We start from the raw sequence: 21,211 nt of genomic DNA on the forward strand, positions 1-21,211 counted from the left end.
TCTCATGTAATACAACCACCCAAGAGGAAGGCTCAGAATAATGAGGAGGTGCTGAAGTTTGGCTTTTTTTTTTTTAAGATTTTATTTATTTATTTATTCATGACAGACACAGAGAGAAAGAGAGGCAGAGACACAAGGCAGAGGGAGAAGCAGGCTCCATGCAAGGAGCCTGCTTTTATCATTTAATTATCCAATTACAGGCCATGTAAACCATCTAACCTCTTAGTGCCTCCAATTTTGGGAATATTGATGGTTACTACCTCCAGGAGTGGTATGAGAAAGAGATGAGATATTATGTGCTTAAACATGGTAAATGCTCAGTAAATGTTAGCTACTATTCTTCTCTTTACTATATAGATGAAGAAAATGATTAAGTCTTAGAGAAGCTAAGTAACTTCCCTATGTTTAAAAAGTGGTGTGATGAAGATTTGAACTCTGTCTAGCTCCAGAATCTAGGTTTACTACTACTAAGGATTCTAGGAAAGGAAAGAGTAACTGCAGATGGGGCAGCTTGAGTGTGGTGTTGGTGGAGGGTGGGGGAGAGTGAAAGGCACAGATGGGTGAATACAGGGACATGAGGCTGGATTTGGTCTCAGGCCACTTGTGGAAGGCCTTGTGAATCCTTGGGTAGAAACAGATGTCATCCTAGAGACAACTAGGAATCAAAGGAAAATAACCTAGTCTATAATTATTTTGCATTGAATAAATTTGACAAGTAACATTGTATAAATTTAAGGTGTACAGTGTGTTACTTTGACACATTTATATGTTGTAATATGATTACTGCTGTAGCAATATCTGTTGTATTACACAATTACAGTATTCTTTTGCATTTCAGTAAAAAAAATTCCCAGCATTTTCCTTTGATTTAAGCTGTCTTCTAAGCCAGCTTTATATTTTCAGTGAATAAATATGGGGTAAAAGTTCAAATGGGAACGTCCTCAAAGATTAGGGAATTTACAGAAAAGATCTCACTAGACACCATGTACATGAAACTAGTTTTTAACCACAGTTCAGGCACTGTGGTTCCATAAACTGTGCCTTCTCGTTGCTGTGGATTGATTGCCTCAAGGATCCTGGATAAAGTTAACCAGAACTATAAGCAGATGTGGAACATCTGCCAAGGGGCCTAGATATTGCATATCTGCTAGCAATAGAAGACATGCGAGCCAACATGTCTTCTTCCTGTTGAGAGATTGATGTGGGAAGTCAAATCACAATCAGATTACTTGGGGAACATGAAATCAGAATAAGTTTAGGAAGTCACACGATCCAAGCAGGGCCAACTTCGTGGGCAGGTGACCCATGGTCCCATGTTTATTGGCACCCCATGTTTGGTTCAGTACTCTGGTATCACCATCTTGCAGTTCTTAATTTTTGAGCAAAGATTCTACATTTTCATCCTGCAGTTGGCCTCAGAAGTTGTGTACCTGGCCTTAGATTAATGAGTTTAATGAATACACTATAATTCCCATGGGTCACCCATTTCACAGTAAGCATATATCCCTGTTAATGGGCCTGTAGGTTTGTTCCTTAATGCAGTAGTTCCCTTCAACTGGATGAAACTTAAAATGGCACTGTGCTAGTATATTCACCTCTGATGCCATTTATCTGACTTTTATTACTACCTTATTGACATACCACTTCTTTTGCCTGCTTATATAGTGAATTAAATATTGCCCTGGATGTATTTCTTTGGGTTGATTTTATGTATTTATAAGCAGACCATTACATGTGTATTTAATAGATTAGCTCTCTGAAAGAATTCATGTTTTCTATTTCTTTAAGAAGTGACCTATCTATATGTTACTTGCATGTTGTGGATGAAATCAGTAACTCTGAAATTTACGTGAAAGTGGGATTAACTGGCAGAACAGGTTGGAGGACAGAGTATAAGCAAAAATATTTTGGTAGGTTAGAGGAATGTGGCTAGAAACCAGTAGTCATTGGGACCGTAGGTTGGCTGAAAACCATGCTGTTCAATAAATGAAAAGACTTAGGTAAGAGGTAAGGACACACGTAGAGTTTTTACCCATCACTCCCAGTAGTTGGGCCCTTTTTCATCCTTGGCGATATGAGGAGCCAGGAGGGTTTACAGGAAAGAACAAACATGATTGATGACAGGATACCAGGAGACATACAAGAAACATTTAAAAATAACACTAAAAGTTTGTTCTGTCCAGAGGACAAAAAAATAAGGGAATCTTAAAGTCTTCAATTTTTTTGAAACAAAATTGAAAGTTTTTTGAAACAAATTGTGGAAACATATTTTTTCAATTTTAATAATGGATTGACTGGAATTTCAGCATAAAGAATTTGCAGAAAATAATGAGTTAGACACTTGGATTATGAAATCAATGAAATATTAAATTTTATTTGTGATTGCCTTATTGTAATAGCTGTATTCATCTGTATTTGTTTAGAATATGAATGTATGATTTAAAAACCAAATGCCTATCAATCAAAACATTTCCCACCTGCTCTGTCTTGTGGGACTATCAAAGTAGTAAATTAAACAAAACCAACATTGTTTTACTACTTGCCCATCATAAAGTATTACTGGTTCCAGGTGAGTACCTATTATTAAGGACCTTGGAAGATTTAATAGAGGGTTTTAAATGAATGCAATATCATGCAATGAAAAAGTTTACATCATTAACAAAAATGAAATGTAAACTGTCAAACATTTTGCAAAGATAAAGACAATATACTCAAAAAAAAAAAAAAAAGAAAAGAAAAGAAAGAAAGAAAAGAGCTTGTACATGCTGATAAGAGATACCAAAAGCAAAATGGGACAGAAGAGCGAAGGGTATGAATAAAAAGAAAGAAATAAAAGTGGCTTATGGAATTATTTTCAGTATCACTAGTAATCAAATAATTGATCTTTAAAAGGAACATATAATAGCGTCTGAAAAATTAGCAATTATTGAAAAAATGATGCTACTTTGCACAGATAACCTTCATTTTCATGTGTCCTGAATGGTATAATGGCTAAATTATTTATGATATGACTAATTATGCTATGAAATATTACTCAGTCATGAATTTTCTTCATTTTTTTGCAGATTAAAATGAAAGAAATTGCACACAAGGCATTCCTAAGTGAAAATATCAGAAACTTGTGTTATGCAATATGGTTCAAGTGGCATTGTGATGTATACGTAAACCCATAGAAGAAAAGATGGGACAAAAAACACCAACATTGTTACAGGAGTTTTCTGGAATTTTAGATGGTCTTGCACATCTTTCCTACTCCGTGCTTTGAGAAGTTTCTCTAATGATATTCTTTTGAAGTTTGAAGTTTTCCCTCCCAATCAGGCACACACCACATATCAAATGTGCTGGAGGAATTAGGGGAGATTGCAATCCCCACATATTCTGGTCTCCACACTTTTTTACCTGAAAAACATAAAATCCCAAATAAAGAAGCAAAGTACAGAAGATGCCACTGGGTTTGACAGTATCAATGTGAAGACTGGCTTTTGAAACCCAAGATTGTTGATGGTCTTGGCAACCTGGATTTTTGGGTTCAATTCTAATTTCAAAACATGTGTTCCGTTTTTTTCCCCATATGCTCTATGTGTTTCATTTCTTGATTTAGAAATCATAGGTTTTAATGCCTACAGAATCTATTTTAGGTGCTTTAGGAAGAAGGCCTTTTGTGTGAAGTATACAAATTTGCAACAGACTCTCAAAGACCATCTTTCTACAATTAGAGGCAAGACCTAAAACACAAGTACTCCTGAAGGAGGTAACAGACCTCCTGTGACTGAGAGCAAGGACCAAGGACCCCAGGCTTCTTGTCTTCAGGCCCCAATTAGCGAGGCATCATTCTATGTGAGTTTAATACACCCACAATCATAATTACAAATCTTGACATTTAAATGCTCCCAAAGTCAACACCCATCCCAGCAGGGTTAGCCACATTATCACTAGTTAAGGAGATGTAGAGCAATTAGAAGGTAAAGGAAAAGGTTAGCTCTACCACTCCGACGGAAGGAGTTCAGCAGCTAAACCCACCTGCAATTGCAGTGTTAATTTTTTAAAATACCGGCTTCAAAGCCTTGTCACCCATGACAAGGAAGATGTGAGTCTAAATGGAATATTTAAGAGCGGTGCTTCTGCAGCCCTCAATCAGGCTGCACACTGACCTTTGCATAGTCTGCACCAGTTGCTTGGCTGTCACAAAATGCAGGAGAAAGTAGAACATCATTGGACCTGTCATGAGGTCAATCAGGCGGTGCTCAGGCCAATTTGCTAAAGAGTCTGTCCCCTCACCAGTCTGATGAAATGGAGTACCAATTAATCCCAGCTAATTTTCAGGGAGTTGAAAATGTCCTCGTATTTGTTGTCCACTCACCACTTTACCTGGCCTGGCGGGCTCTCAGGCCTAGAACATGAGGCCACCTCAGGGACACGTGAAGCTGTTGAAACTTGAGTTTTAGGCCAGCAGGGTGACAGGTGATGACGGGACACCTGCCTCAGGCCAGCACTGCCCTATTTTAGTGAGAAGGCTCTGTGGTTTGCAGCCTCCAAAGATAGGGTGTGTAGCTCCAGTGCATGCAGCAGACATTTTCTCTTTGAAAATTGTCATGATCTAGAAAGATCTTTGTTTGTTTTCTATCAACCTCTCAATTCCTATCTGTCTTTAGAAGGTGCTGGCTTAGTCATCATTCTCTGCAGAGATTTACTCTCAGAGCTGTTGAGTTGTCTTAAAAGTGGAAAGATTTCTTTCTTTTTTTTTTCTTTTACCAAATAGACTGTTCTATTTGTAGCCAAGTCTCATAAATTAAAATACTTGTCAAAATAAATGAATAGTATGTTTGTTATATTCATGACTTAAAATCACGTTTGATTGCTTACTCATTAATCCACAAAATTAAGCAACACACCCTGGATTGCAGTCATTAGTACAAATAAGCAGAATTCTTCTAACCGTCAGATGTAGTGGAGAGCACTGTACGGTTGTGTTTGTTTCGAAATCAAGTATGTTAATGCACAAATTAGTTTTATAATGTCAGGTTCCTCTGGAAGAACACCAAGCACTTAAATGCAGTGCACCAGCAGGCAGAATTGGGATCATAATACACTAAGTGGATTTTAGATGGAAAAATTATAAAATGTAATTTCATATCAAGCCTCAAGGATGGGCAGGAGCTATTTTGTCCACTGTGGGAGCATAGATGGTAAGGGAGGTTATTTTTGTTCCTAATTGGATGGAAACATCTGGACTCAGGGAGATGGTATGTACCTTAAAAGTGTAGACATCTACATAACAATGGCTTTGCTTTTCCTCTCAGGTATAGCAGAGAACTTAAGTCACTCTCTTACCTCACCCCTTTCCATGTACCAAGTACCTACTAGGAACTTGGAATATAAAGTGAAGTTGTACTTGAGGGGTGCCTGGTTGATTCAGTCAGTAGATCATGCACCTCTTGATCTCAAGGTTATGAGTTTGAGCCCCACAATGGGAGTAGAGATTACTTAAGATACAATCTTTTTTTAAAAAAAACTAGTAAAGTCAGATTATACTTCAGTTCTTTCATCTGTAATGTGGGGCTAATAATGCTAGTCTCCTAATGTTTTTTTTATGAGTATAAAATAGAATTTGTAAGCACAGCACCTAGCACATAGGGCTGTGTAATTTTTTGTTAAAAGCATTTTGTAGTTATGTGACTCATGGTTTCAAATAACTTACAGGTTTGTTTTTTCAATAGCTTACAGTTATAGAGGCAAGTAAATCCAGACCTTTGTGCTGTGTAGACAGGTAATGATAGAGACATGACATGGACGGATTGTGGGAACAGCAGATAGCCTGATGGAAGACCCCATTTGTGGGACTTGAACTACATTTTGGAAGCCATGATAATATAGGATACAGAATTTTAAGTTGGAGCAAGACCACACCAGATTGTATGATGGAAAGCCCACCTGCACAGTAGTGTTGTGGGTAAACACTGGGGGCTGGACTGGAAGCCAGAAGCAAGTTGAGGTCTTTGCAGTGGAGATGCGAGGACCTGGCCAGAGGAACTGAGGCATTTTATTGTAAAGGAGTAATCCCTGCAGAGAGAGATAATCCTTAGATTCCAGTAAGTTACTGCCTTCAGGGATCTGTTGACCTGCCTATGGATGGCTGTGGCAGCGCTGGACCTTGGCCAAGAAGTTACCAAAGAAGTGTTCCCGAGACCACTACAGCTTTGGTAGAAAATAGAAGGAAGGAGAGTAAAAGTGAGCTGGTAAAATAGGAATTATGTGAATCATACTACATTGTAAACGTATGAATGCTTTGTAATTTACAAAATGTTTTTCCCTGTGCTATTTTATGTTTTGTAGTGTAAGATACACTCCCTTAAAAAAGAACATTCTTCCAAAAACGTAGGTTAGATGTGTGTGATTTAGTTAAAAATAATTTGGAGAGAGAGCCATTTGGAGCCATTTGTGTGTACGTGTATCCATGCATTTTAAAACATTACCTTCATTTCTAATAGTTTCATTTCTAATAACTCTCCCAAGACCTTCCAAGCCCTTGCAAATGGATAAAATTGAGAAGCGTCCAGTGATATACTAGATAAATGGCAAGCAAAGCCACTCACTGGATTGACATCCTTTTTGAGAATTTCTCAACTAGTTTAACCTTAAGGATTTTCCACTTTCTTGTGTGCCTGTTGTTAATATGTATAACTCAGAGACAGTGAAAATAGTATTAACAACAAAGCCAGATATATTAAGGTTTTATAATTTCTGACCTTTGAGTTGCCTCAGAATACTTGAAAGTGCTTCCATCTTCTTTACCTGTATGTTTTTCCCATTGCTGCCCCTTTGGGGTCCTTTAGGGAAGGGCTTGGTGGCTACCACCTGACTTCCATGGGGCCCTTTGCTCCAGCACTGTTATGGATGAAGGGCACAGAGGAAGGTGTCTTCAGGCTTTCCTTGTGTATATTAGATGTCAGTTGTGAAGGTTGTTTCATAAATGCTGAGCTGTTACTCCTAAGGAAAGTCAAGAATGCAACAAAAACAAACCCAAGATTCTCTCGAACTTAAGTAACAGGAAAAATATGATCCAGTATAAATGCCTTTAATGTATATCTGACTTCTGAGTGAGTTACTGCATAATTAAAGGAGGTAAATGTAGTTTTGGCCAAAATGTTGGTGGTTTTTTAATAGACATATTTTTTTTTTGTCATTACAGGCATATGTAGGCAGCTTCATCTTTAAAAAGTGATGAGAATAAATAGGGTTCTTAGTACAGTTGAATAAATTATGTAATTTTCTTTAAAATGAAGCTTAGAGCTGTAAAGTTTGTAAAAGTCCCTATTACAGATTTTCAGTTTGGAGAGGAAATGAAAATTGGTTTATCTCATTTACTGAATGTCAATTGAACTTTTGTGAGAATCAGAGCTGTTACATACTTGCTCTGAGGATGCTAGATCTGATGCTTGCATCTGATGAAGATGCTAATGTGATCATGCTAATTTTGAAAATCTGGATTAAAGCTTTTAGCTAGCTGTCAAAATCCTATGAAGGAAGATCACCTATTTTCAGACCTTTGTTTAAAGTGGCATAAAATTAACTCCCATAGCCAATTGTTATTTAGTTATAAGCAGATGCATACATTTAAATGAAATTCTGCAGTGTTTCACTCTGTTTCCAAAGGTGATAATGTGTTTTCCTCTACTTGTGAAATTGTTGTAATTTCACAGTCTTACTTAGATTTAATTGTGTTTATTAAGATTTGAGACAAATGATTCCAATTTTATTTGGAAGGATCCTGTTTTTTTTTTTCTTTGTCTTTTAATTTTACTTGATAGTTGTTGGTAATATGGAATATGGATGAAACAGTAAAAATAGCAATCTGTTGTTAAATTCAACAGTTTAACCCAAAGAACTCAATATGGCAAATAAGCTTTTCTTAGTAGTACACCAGTTTACTTGACGTGTAATTAAAATAGAGCAACATATTTCTTACTGTAATTACTATTACAAAAAATACACTTTCATAAATTATACTCTATGAGCATTTAGATCACTTTTTTATTCTCTAGGCTAAAGATATTATTATCTGATTGTTATAATCAGATCATTATTTTTATTGTTGTAAAAGTAACAGAATGCTACTAGTAGGTTGATAACAGAGCAAACCACAGCATGGATATTGAAGGACTCTGCAAAAAAATGCACTTGGTGGCATTTATTATTCAAATATTTACTTGTCAGTATAGAAACTGGAGGCATTGGTATATTCCTTCAGTTGAGGTGGAGTAGACAGCACAGCCCATGGTATTGCTAGGTGGAAGAGCAGTACTGCATGTCTAAGGGTTGTGTGTTCTTGTGTGATGAAGAGCAAGAAAAAAAAAGGAAAACAAAAATTACCCATTTGATGTGTTTGATCTTGGTGCTTTCTCTGTTCCTCTGTCAATCCTGTGATGAAGAGATTAAAGAGAAGCAACAAAGTAAAAGCAGAATATGGATAAACAAGTCAAGTGGGATTTAGTCTGGAAGCCAGAGAATGTTAACTATGGTAGGAAAAGGAATTAACATTTAACCTGCCACTGTGTACTGGGCTCTGTGCTAAGCATCTAGGCATGTTAGGGATATCATCAAGGAAATTAACATCCTACCTCCACCCGACTTACCCCTCATCACACACACACGCACACATGCACACACACGCACTCCTGCACGCACACACACATCTTTACTAGTGATATTGATCGTAGTCATCTTACAGTTTGAGTCTAAAAACAGGCCTGAGTCCTTGAAGAGATATTGATGGTGTGAAATTGCAGAGAACACATGGCTCTTTTGATCAAGTGTATTATTCCGGTTTCATGGATGTTGTAAATTATCCAAAGTTCTTCTATTTCCTTTCATCTTTGAGTTTTTTGTTGTTGTTGACTTTTTCATTATTTTGACCTTTACAAGGTGAGTGTGAGAAAAAAGATGGAAATAGCCTCTAATGTGGGATTTTTTGGTGATATTTTTTCTAGGAGAATCCTAATTTCAGATGTTCTTCCGATATGCCTTCAGTGGTGGCAGGAGATACTTGCACTTACCAAAACTAGTGCCTAATCTTTGAATTGGGAATATCATCTGCGTGCTGAGATCCAGTTGTTGAATATAATTTGTACACGCTACATTAATGTGTTTCTTTTTACCATGTTTTTCTAAATCCTATTTAGAAGTTAGGTGCATTCCTGAGAATTACACTCCACCCCGACCTCTCAAACAGAGGTACTATGAAACACGTAGATAAACACTGTACCTCTTCCTGGTGACTTAATTTTACTGGTGATTAAAGAGAAGAATCTTTTTGTATTAAAATAAGCACAGAAAGCTGATAGAATGCAAAATATAAGACATGAATTTGTAAAAGCTGAGCATTTCTGCTGTGAGTTTATGGTATGCCAACTCAGGCTATGCCCCCACTACCTTGGGGGTTTATTCACATTTGTCCTTAAGCTATGTTGGGGCACACATCTAGCAGCTTGACACCAGGTACCTCGAAGTGGCATATTGGAGGAAAGTGGGCGAGGGAGTGCCTGGAGCCAGACTGCTAACCCTGCCGCCCTCTCCATCTGCCATCCACCCCTGGTGCAACACTTCTACTCCTTCAGAGACCAAATGAGCAGATTCTCCCTTTCAGAGTTGAGCCTGAAAAGAAAAGAAACACACATAATCTCTGTCTTTGGATCTTGTGGCAGAAACAATTTCTCCCAGTGTTGAATGGAAAATGAGGTATTTTCCCCATAATAACAAAACCAGAACAACAGTAATAATGATGATGATCGGGATCCCTGGGTGGCGCAGCGGTTTGGCGCCTGCCTTTGGCCCAGGGCGCGATCCTGGAGACCCGGGATCGAATCCCACATCAGGCTCCCGGTGCATGGAGCCTGCTTCTCCCTCTGCCTGTGTCTCTGCCTCTCTCTCTCTCTCTCTCTCTCTCTCTCTCTCTCTCTGTATGACTATCATAAATTAAAAAAAAATAATAATGATGATGATCCTTGGAGGACCTTTCGGCTATGTGTTGCTTGCTTATACTCATTCACTGCTAAAAAATAATAATATGAATGTTTATCCTAAAAGCACATGAAAAATCTAGGTATCTTTTATTGCTGTGCTGTTTTAGTATCTGTTCTTGCCTCATTTTATTCATTTTACTCCCAAAAATATATGTTTGGTGCCTACTATATGTACTCACCATTTGAGGCGATAGGGATACAACAAAAAAGACAAAACTCTCTGTTTTCTTGGAGATCATATTCTAGTACAGTTAGAAGGGCAATAAATAAGACAAGAAAAGGTGAAACATTGAGGGGGTGATAAATGCTATAAAGAAAAAGCATGGAAGGATAGGAAGTGGTGGTGATATTGCAATGCAGAGAGTGTGGCCTTTGAGTAGAGATGAGAAGGACAGAGGAATAAGCCATGGAAGTGTCTGAGGGAAGACTCCCTCAGGAGGAGGGAACAACATATGCAAAGACACTGAATCAGGGACAAAGAAGAAATCACATAGCTGGGTGGAATCTGAAGAACAAGGGAGAATGTACTCAGAACATGAGGTCAGAAAGGTCACAGGGAGCCCATGACCAGTTTGTCCATTGCAAGGACTTGAGCTTCACGGGAAGGTGACCAATCACAGGAGAGATAAGACCTGCCTTGTGTTTTAGAAGGGTCACTCCGTCAGCTGTGTTGAGAATGGATTGAAAGGGAGCATGGGTAAAAACAAAGAGGCCAGACAAGAAATAGTTGCAGTAACCCATGGGAGAGACTGGGAGTATGGTCCAAAGTGGTGGGAGTGGAGGGATAAGTCAAACTGTCATTACATTTTGAGACTTGTTGACAAATTGGATGTGTGTGGGGTGTATGAGAGACAGAGGGAGAAGAGAAAGGAAGGGGAAAAGACATTAAGGATCAATAGGAGATTTTTACCCTGAGCAACTAAAGAATGGGTTGCCATTAACTGGGATGTAAAACAGTTATGGAAAGATCTTTGTAAGGTCAGTTTTTCAGTTTTTGACATGTTACATTAGACAATGAACCTTGTGATCCTGGAGTTCAAGAAGAAGCTCTGGATTGAAGATTTAAGTTTGGAATTTATCAGCATATACTTACATCCATGCCATGAGACAAAAGAGGTGTCCAAAACAAATTTAGACATATTCCATATTTTTAGAGATGGGCAGGAATAAGGAGGAGGACATTAATGGTGGGCTTGGAGAGTTGGAAGATGTCCAGGAAGCAAATGAAGAAAATAATTTAAGGAAGAGGCCGTGATCAACTGTGTTCTGAAATGACTTGGGATTTAGCCAGAGAAATGACTTGGGATTTAGCTACCTGAGGATTGGTTTTGATCTTGATAAGAACAGTTTCCATGGACCAGAAGAGTAAGAGCCTGACTAGCAAGAATGGTAGTAGGGAAACTGGAAATTGCTCTGTGGACAGCTCTTTCAGATTCTGCTCTCAAGGAAAGTTGAGGAAATCACATTGTATCTGTGGGGGTCCTGACAAGGTTTTCAAGCTCTACTTATTGTTTGTTTTTATCTTTGTTTTGAGTGGGAGAATGAAGAGTATCTTTGTAGACTAACCTTCTTGTGTCTATCTGGGGGTAAGATACCTAAATACTGACAGAGATCTGTGTAGACAGAAGTTTTGGTTGGAAATAATGGCTGTGTGAAAAGATCTTGGATTTTTGGGGTCTTTGGGAAATATCGGTGTCGCACAGCATGACCTGAGAATATTGACCTTACAGAAGGCGAACAGAGGGGTCGCCAAAAGATGGGTGGGACAGTAGAAGAGGAAGACATCCAAATGAAATATTGCCTGTTTGCATTTTGCGTAGTGTTTAGGTTGCTACAGTTGCTGCGATGTCAGTGAAAAATCTTCCGCATGCCATAGACGTTCAGTCTAGGTGAAACCTTAACAACAGAAAACTTTAAATAGAATTCCTTCTTTCGTGTCCATCTCCTCTCTGTGGGAAAGGTAATTTTTAAGGAGTTTAAGGTCAGGGAGGAGAGGCCATTTTCATGCAATGGACACCTTAGAAATCAGCTTGCTTTCTGCTGAGGGACTAGAAGAGTGGTTTATGTGAATTAATGCTCCTCTGCAACATCGTCTGCTGGAAACTCTGCTGTCCAGTAATGTAGATGTTCTGATAAGTCATCTAGCTAATAAGCACCTACAATGTGTACAGTTTAAATAGATTGTCATTACTGAGGCAAGTGTAAGTGTGCACATTGTGGATGTTGAGATGAAGAGTGCGTGGACAGTCGCTTATCAGCCAGCCCCAGTGGAGCCAATGACTTCATTTGGGTACCACAGATTCAGGAACTGAACCTCTTCTTTCCAGGAATAGAGACTCATTTACATCACTTCTCTTTTTGGAAAACAGTCACATTATGGTCTGGAACCCTGGGTCGGAAATTTAAAAGGACTAGATTTTAGTACCTATTATTATTTCGTCTACCCTTTTGAGGTCGAAACAAAATCTCTGAACTCTTACGTTCTCTCGTTTGATAAATAGGTGTACCATTGTTATTACATATGCTGTAAACTAGAATGGATATAATAGTATGGAAAACAGTAAAATATTTTAAGGAGGAAAAATTACATAACAAAGATAGATAATGATTTATCTTATGAATTTTCAGTTTTAAGATTCTATATTATGCTCCAGATTGATATTCTGTTTTCTCTTTCTCCCAGTATTTAAGGCACATTACGTATACTAGCAGTTAAGGATGTAGCAAGAGGGAAAAGTAAGGTTTTAGTCTTATTTACACAAAATTGTTCATAGAACCGGTATAGTAAGCCACTTTGCCTCGCTGATTGACAATTAAAATAAATGTTTCTAAGATGTGTTAGATTTCACCAGTATGCAAAACTGAAATTATAATTATGTCACACAAATAGTGGTGAAAATAACACTTCTAGCACATGTTAAAAGTTGATTTTATTTTTCTTTTCTCTCTCTTTTTTTTTTAAGTTTTTATTTGAGAGAGAGAGTATGAGAGAGCGTGAGCATGGGGGAGGCGGAGGGGTAGAGAGAGAGAGGGAGAAGCAGAGTCCCCACTAAGCAGGGAGCATAATGTGAGACTTGGTCCCAGTGTTCTGGGATCATGACCTGAGCTGAAGGCAGACACAACCAACATAGCCACCCAGGCTCCCCTGTTTTCCTGTTCAAGATTTAAAGTGTTAAACTCTTCACTTTGACCAGACGATTAGAAAGATACATCTACTGATTATTTTTATACTAGAATAATCTTTCATTATTAATCTATTTAAGTTTTCTCTCAAATCAGTTCATCAGTGCTACCAATTAAAAATAGAAATGTATGTGCTCAATTTCAAGAATTAAAAATAATGCCTTGGGAGTAGCATTTCTTTCCTGTGGTAAGAGGATTGTTGGATTTTCCAATTAAAGAAGTCTCCATACTGGAAATGAGTAGTCAATTATGAAAATTATTTTTGAATAGTCAATTTGCATATCCCTAATTGTATTCATTTCTTTTGAAAGACTGAACTTGGAATTTATGATGTTTTGATTGATTACTCCTGCATTTGTGTTATTAATACTATTGCTAACAAGGCTCCCCTATGAATGGGCCTTGGAGTGCCTTTTCTGAATAAATGTTTGAATCACAAGTAGGTTTGTTTTATTTAATGAATGAAAAATATCTAAAGATTTACTAGCAGCTTTCAAATTTGCACACACTGTACTTTATTGGGTTGATAGTAGCATCCCCTCACTGCCTACTACATGCACATTTGGACTTTTCCACACCACCTGATGAGAAGTGTGTGAAGTTGCTCTATGGTGGTGCTGTCTGCCGGCCAAAAGTACAGCTTCAGCAGGACTGTCCTGTTTATACAGCAATCTTCATGCAATGAATACTTTATTACATTTTGCCCTTTATGAAAAATTACTTGGAAATGGACAATTAAATGTTTTTATATTAATGACAAGAAACAGTTCTCATATGAAATAAAATTGAGATGAAGATGGGAATAATTTGGTTAAAAGTGCTGATGTTTAGTCTCATTGGACTTGACGTTCATTGGACTTAAACCAGTCAACATAGTGTCATGAATGAAGAGAACAAAATTAAAGGGATGTATAAAAAGGGGATATTTATGTGCACAAAGTGAACACATTGTGTGGAAATATACACATTTATTTGTTGTGATCGTGTCTAAAAGGACAGCCATAATTATAGATTTTACCATATCTTCGCTCTCTGAGGCTGGAATGGCCTCTTTCACTATGTAGATCTATTGTTCAGCTTTTGCATATTCAACTTTTATTTCTGGAAACCTTCTTTAAAAATCCTAAGGTCCTTTTTGGCATATTGGAAAAGGCGGCGAGGGGAGGGGCAGCCGTTTCCTTCCTAAAAGAGAGCCAAAATCAGTTCTTTATTTCAAGAATAGACAAACCATGAATTAAATCCTGAGCACCTGCTTTTTGCATTGAGAGGTTTGGTATGGTACAAGTTCTCAGAAGCTATTTTCTTTAAAATCAAATTAAAATCACAATCCGCTGGATATAGTGTTGTGTGATACGCATGCCATTCAAAGTAATTAGTGTTGTTGGTTTTGTTTGTAGCTGATTGCTGTGTTTGATGAACAAGAACCACTCCACAAGATGGAGAGCCCCAGTGGAAACTCTGCAGGTCGGCAGAGCCCAGATGCCTTTGAGACGGAAGTGGCTGCCCAGTTGGCTGCATTTAAACCAATTGGTGGGGAAATTGAAGTAACCCCTTCTGCTCTGAAATTAGGTATGTGTATTTTCACTGGTATGTTCTTCACCTGGTTGAAATACACCATCTTGCTGGCTATAAGTTGCTTCTACTATTTGAATTATCCTCTTAGTATCTTTCCTTAAAATTCTGGTTTGTCTTCACTTAAAATTATTTTTACGTAGCAATTTGTAGCTGCTGATGCTCTGACAAGGGGATGCAGTTTTTTCTTGAATTGCAGGTGCATCTGAATTGTGTACTCTTGAAGTACCCTACAGGACAGGCTGGTCTGTAAGTGATGGGGTTTATCTGTAGCCCAAGAAGATGACTTAAAAAGCATCTCTCAAAAGTGTCATGTGGTGAAAGCTAAGATTTATCAAGGAATTCAGACTAGAAATAAAGGTCACTCACCTTCTGTTTCAGCCACCTTCTTTTTCTCCTCAAACTATGTCGCTTAGACTTTGGGGAAAACCTTTGAAGTTAGTCTTTTAATTCTGTCCTGCTGATTTATTCAAACAAGAACAACACACCCAGTAATTTTGTTTGGATTTCTTTATTTTTGTTTTGAGGGCATTGGGAGAAAAATAAACATTCTTCTAAAGTTTCCATGAATTTACATCTCCAAGAGCAATGTCAGTTTTGGGTTGATACCTCTTAGAGATAAATTTAGGTCAGTTTAACAGCATGAAGCTTTTGAAAATCCACTAACATTTTGGTACTTAAAACAAACTTTCATTCCTGTTGAATGTATGCATATGTTTTGAGACTCCTCTGAGCACCTGTTATATAGGTTAATTCTCAAGGTAGAAGAACAGAGGCTTTTACTACTCTGCAAGGGGAATCTTTTCCTTGCAAAGCAAAGTATATGCTTAAAATTGTAGAAGTCCTCCTACAGAAGACTCATTTTTCCCATTTGAAACAAAACGTTTACTGGAGAGTTTATTTTACATACCACACTACTGAATATCCATATTTGGTACTAGTTTTCTGGAAAGCATCTGTGGTGCCGCTTTTTATAACAAACCAAGTGGAAATTAATGACCTCTAATCTTCATGATTCTCCTCTATCCTTTGGAAACCCAGCTCGTGAAGCGGTGTTCTGGAATGTGGAAGGCAGAGGGCTCGGTGGCAGCTTCTCTCCATCCACAGCGAGGTTTGTGGCTCCCGCAACCTCACCGCCCTATCATTCATTTGCATAATGGATGCCTTTTTATCCATTATGCAAATGGTATGGGAGGGAAATTAGGCAATAAGGGAAGACGAAAGGAGAAAATTGCTCTTGCTTGTTTTAATATTCTATTTATAAGCAAGCACTGTGTGGTCCTTAAAAGGCTGAACCCTGGAGTACCCTGTGCTGGGCAATTTGCTTTTGCCTTCTCTTTAGGAGCTTTCTGAGGGTAAAATAAGTTTGTTTTTCTTAAGCTTTCTCAGCTTCTTCTGTTGAACTGTCTGAGCAATATAATGTTGAAATCAGGAAGAAAAAGTAAGCTGAGGTTCTTTTTCTTTGAAAGTGAATTTTTCTACTTCTTCAGTACTAACTTCTGGTGAGAGAGAAAATCTTTATTATGTGGGAACTACATGCCAGGCACTGAGCTCAAAGCAGTGCACCAAGTGTTCCAAGTCCTTTGCTCCTGACAACTCATTTAAGCCTCATAATAGTTAGCTGGGCTCTCTTATTCCCCTCATTTAAGAGATGAGGAAACAAGCACGTAGTACTTAAGTAATTTATCCAAAATCACGTAGCACAGTTATTAGGTGGCAAAGCCAGGATTTGAACCCTTTCTGGCTCCAGTGTCAGGAACAATTATTCTGTGCCGCCTCATATATCAGTAGTCAGTGAATAAAATGATGGTTTTTCTGGGGTGTACTTTGTGAATATACATCTAAACCCTCAAAGTGTCTCTTAACTCCCTGGCTCGAGTCCCTTTCAGGTAGTACTGCGGAAGAAATGATGAGGTCGGCTAACCTTCCTTACTGGTGGGTGGTCAGTGTTGCCTTGCGGCCCTGGGGTCTGACGCCCTGGCATCATCTCCGGTTCCTCCTCCCTCTTGCCCACCAGCCTCACTTCCTTCCGCCTTCACCTGCCCGACCACTGCAGCAGGCCAGAGCCGCTCCATCAATCAGACTGGCGCAGAGGCCTCGAGCTGACCCCTCTCCTTACAGGGCCTGCTTTCTCCAGCCCCGGCTCCTGCCAGCGCTGACTTTCTAAATCACAAATCTGATTATATAACTCCCTGCTTAACAACTTCCAATGGCTTCCTATTGCGCGGAGAGCCATGTCCAAACTCATTAGCAGACTGATGCAGATGGTTCCTTGGAATTAGCTGGAGGAATTTGGGCAGGGATGAGTGATGAAACAAATTGTCCCTTATATGCCCCCACAAGTCCAGCAGACTGAGTACTTTTCATTTCTGGAACTTTAAAAGCAAAGGACACATTTGTCAAAGTTTCTCAGAGCAATTAAAGGCTAGAGCAACACAACCTGCTTTGGTGTCTGCTGTTTTCCTTTTGTTGCCCTCGGGGAAGGGTGTGTTCATATATGGGGGACAGGTGCCACCTCAGGATGGAGGGGTATGCATGGCAGCAGAGATAGTGCTCGCCGTTCCTGGGGAGTGTGGCCTGGTCCTGCTATCAGGCCTGGTCTAAGATTCTGTTTAGGTGAAGCAGGGGGGTTGCCTAGAAGGAGTAGCATTTGTGTTCCAGGAATTCACCGTAGCAGGGTGCATATACAATGCCAGACTCTGGAGCCCCAGCTCTCCATCCCAGCTTGCCACTCAGCTCCCAGAGGCCATTGGAACTGGTTCTGCTTCCCGTGGGGCTCACTTGCATAGGCTGATATGGGAGACACGGGGCTTCTTCTCACAGATTTTCAAATTCTTGAGGCCCATTCAAGAAGATGGGGAATTGAATCATTATCAGCTCACATGCTTATGTCTCTTTACAGGACACAATTCAACAGATAATAGGAATCAAGACATGTTTATGATTAGGTCATATTAATCACCAAAAATTTGGGTTTTATTGATACCTGAAATAAAAATAAGCTTGATATTCAGTATAATTTTTTAATAATATTTATTTATTTATTTATTCATTTCATTCATTCATTCATTCATTCATTCATTCGAGATGCAGAGAGAGAGAGAGGCACAGACACAGGCAGAGGGGGAAGCAGGCTCCATGCAAGGATCCTGGGACTCCAGGATCATGACCTGAGCCAAAGGCAGGCTCTAAACCACTGAGCCACCCAGGCATCCCTCAGTATAATTTTTATACCTCTTTCCAACACAAGATAATCATAAATAATAGTCTGTTAAAAGCCAACAACATTCCCTATATACATACAGAGATTCGCCCTTCCTTTTCTTTTTCTGCCAAGGTGAAATAGTTATGCACAGAACATGCCAGAAGTTCATATTTACAGGCTCTTCATGATCTACCTACGTCTTCTCTGCCCACCTTTATTATGGCCATTCTTCCACAGTTACCTTGACATGCAGGCACCATGAACCACTTAGCATTCCCCAAATTTGCTTTCTTTTAAGCCTTGTGTTTTTGCAGGTTCTATTCTCTTCACCTTGATCCTCCCTTTGCCTCCTTTCCACCTGGTGAATTTGTATATACCTTTTAGATTCATGCTCATATTATGTCCTTGTTTGTAAAACCTCTTGAACATCTTCAAGATAGTACAGTAGGTATGCAGTAAAGTTCTTAATACTTCATCAGCAATGATGAGTTATAGAGATGAATTGGAGAAATCTTCTACCGACATAAAGGGTTCATAGTCTTATACCCTATAAGTTAATGGGATACATATTTTTATTTATAGGAGGAGTTTCGAATCAATTAGGCATCTACATAATTCCAACTTCATCTAAATTATCTATTGCCTTTTATTTCCCGATGGATTTTCTTTTTCTTTTTTTTTTAAGTTTTTATTTATTTGAGAGTGAGAACGTGCACACAAGAGCTGCAGGAGGAGCAGAGAGAGTGGGAGAGGGACAAGCAGGAAGCCTGGCATGAGCCCCCATCCCAGGACTTCGAGAACATGGCCTGAGCTAAAGTCAGATGCTTAACCCAGGAGCTGCCCCACACACAATGGATTTTCTAATGTAATGCTAAATGACTAAATCCTGATGCAGAATGATTTGCTAATTTGGACTAATACTTTACGATTCTGCTTCTGAAATTGGCCAGTGCTTCCCTACTATAGCCTAGAGATTGCTAACCTAAAACTCCATTTAAAAGAAGAGACATAGTAGAACAAATACTTGGTAGAACAGCAAAGAATCATATTCACAGAGTTCACCTGGACTTTACAATCATCCAGTTCAGGGATTTTCCAAGTCTTTGGAGCCCTTTGGTACTTTGAATATATTTTGGGATTTCAATAACTATGTTATTGTAGCTAATTAACAAATGACATTTATTGAGGATTTAAGTTTTAGGTGCTAGTCTAATTTATTCATGTTCACTTTTTGTATGGATAGGATTGGTTATGCTAGCAGGGAAGAAAGGGATGCAGAAGGCTGGGGAGCAGGCAATAAAGAATCCTAATGCCTTTTAGAAATACTACAGTGAAGGGACACCTGGGTGGCTCAGTGGTTGAGTGTCTTCCTTCAGCTCAGGGCATGATCCTGGGGTCCGGGGACTGAGTCCCACGTCGAGCTCCCTGCATGGAGCCTGCTTTCCTTCTGCCTGTGTCTCTGCCTCTCTCTGTGTATCTCTCATGAATGGATAAAGAAAACCTTAAAAAAAAAAAAAGTCCTACGGTGAAGGAACCCACTTCCACTCAAAAGAATTCTTAGGGGCCCTGACAACAACTTTTGAAAAGTGCTGGTCTGGAAACAGCACTTTCATAGAAGCACTTCCACAGACATTTCCATAGAATTTCACAGTTAGCAGTTCTCTAGACAATTGACATTATTTTCCAAATAAGCAAAATGTGTGTTCTGATGTCAAATAACTGGTCAGGTAAAGAACTAGAACTGGACCCTGTGTCTGTTGGTTTCTAGTGCAGTCCTCTTTCAACTATATGACAGTTTGGGATTAATTGTCGATTTCAATTACCATGTCTTTTAATACTATATGTGATAAAATACCACCTCATATCCTTTTAGAATTGAGATAGAGTGTAAATTAATAAATAGATACTATGAATAGCTATAAGTCAAAATCTATTTAAGGGAATAAAGACCAGAAAAAAATGGAGAAAATTTCCTTTAAGTCCTTCTGTAAGTTTAAAAAAAAAAAAAAGAATTCTTTCTCCTCATCCCTTGTAGGTTTGCACATACATGCACACATGCATGTGTGTGTTTGAGGGAAAACCACACCAAAACCAATGTGCTAATGGGATACATAGGTGATTTTTTTTTTCCGTATTGTGGATATTGAACTCTTTCTGACATTTCAAGTATCCGCACATAGGGCCTTCTGTACATAAGACAGATTAGGACAACTATTTTGAAATTTGGAAGAATAAGGGTCTCTTAGCCTGCCCAGTGGGTAGTTCCTGTGCTGCCTTTAGATCTGTGGTGTCCAACCTGCTGCTGTTCCACCAAAGACTTCACGAGATCATAGCCCCAATCTTGGCCATCCTTGTCCTTTGAGAACCAGTGATGCAGAGCTGGTCCCAGATCCTACAGTATTTGATCTAACTGTGTGCCCAGATAAATCATTTAACTGGTATCTATCAGGACCACATCTTTCCAAACAAAATTAAATCAGGACACATTTGTCATTTCCATACAAGTGAATGGTCTGAACTGAGACCATCCAGGTCACCTCGTGATGTGTCATTACCATGTTTCCTTGCCCCAAAGTTTTCTCATCTATAAAACAGGCCTTGCTTGCCCTAATGGGCTATGATGGCTTTAGGAGAATTTCATTCATACCACACTAAATTCGAATCTGACCCCATGCGCCTGCCAATTTCTGTCCCATGGCCCCAGTTAATTAGTGGTTTTATTCTTGATCTTTGAACATGTTTTTCAGTACTTCTTGACTGAAACTTGCTATTTTGGGTTCAAGCTTTTGTGAGAAAATATTTTCTTTAGTTATAATTATTTTAGCAATGTAATTTAAACAGTGTGTCAGGATAAAACGTATTTGGGACGTGGTTGTTGCCAGTCCTGTGATCTATATTACCCAGATATAAAGCAATCTGATTAAAGTTTGGAGTTGAAATAGCGTTAGCTTTATTCTCTTCTTGTGTGTTAAACTTTGAAGATGAGCTTACTTTCTATTTGAAAGTGATTCTTGTTTCTGAGACTTGAAAGCTGAAAGGTGCCTCAGATGCTTTATTGTTTCCATGTGTGTTTGTGCTTCAAAATTGAAATGGAAATTATGATTGTGTGTTTGTTATAATATAATTATTTTCAAAACACTGAGTTCCCTTGTCTTTATTTTCAGTAGTTCTCTGAAAAAAAAAATTATACAGCCGTAGATTAGTGTTGGAAATCGTGACCGTTTTCTATCTG

General features: G+C 38.7%; 1 protein-coding gene across 3 annotated transcripts in view; it reads left to right on the top strand.

Moving 5' to 3' along the window:
• PARD3B (par-3 family cell polarity regulator beta) overlaps nucleotides 1–21,211 on the top strand; it is a 991,638-nt gene that overhangs the window by 375,045 nt on the left and 595,382 nt on the right. For all 3 annotated transcript variants that reach the window (XM_055345407.1, XM_055345409.1, XM_055345408.1), the window contains exon 3: nucleotides 14,600–14,771. In XM_055345407.1, the coding sequence (XP_055201382.1) occupies nucleotides 14,600–14,771 (172 nt within the window). The remainder of the gene's footprint in view (nucleotides 1–14,599; nucleotides 14,772–21,211) is intronic.

The sequence above is a fragment of the Nyctereutes procyonoides genome, unplaced genomic scaffold (assembly GCF_905146905.1).
Source record: "Nyctereutes procyonoides isolate TBG_1078 unplaced genomic scaffold, NYPRO_anot_genome, whole genome shotgun sequence".
NCBI classification, from domain to species: domain Eukaryota; kingdom Metazoa; phylum Chordata; class Mammalia; order Carnivora; family Canidae; genus Nyctereutes; species Nyctereutes procyonoides.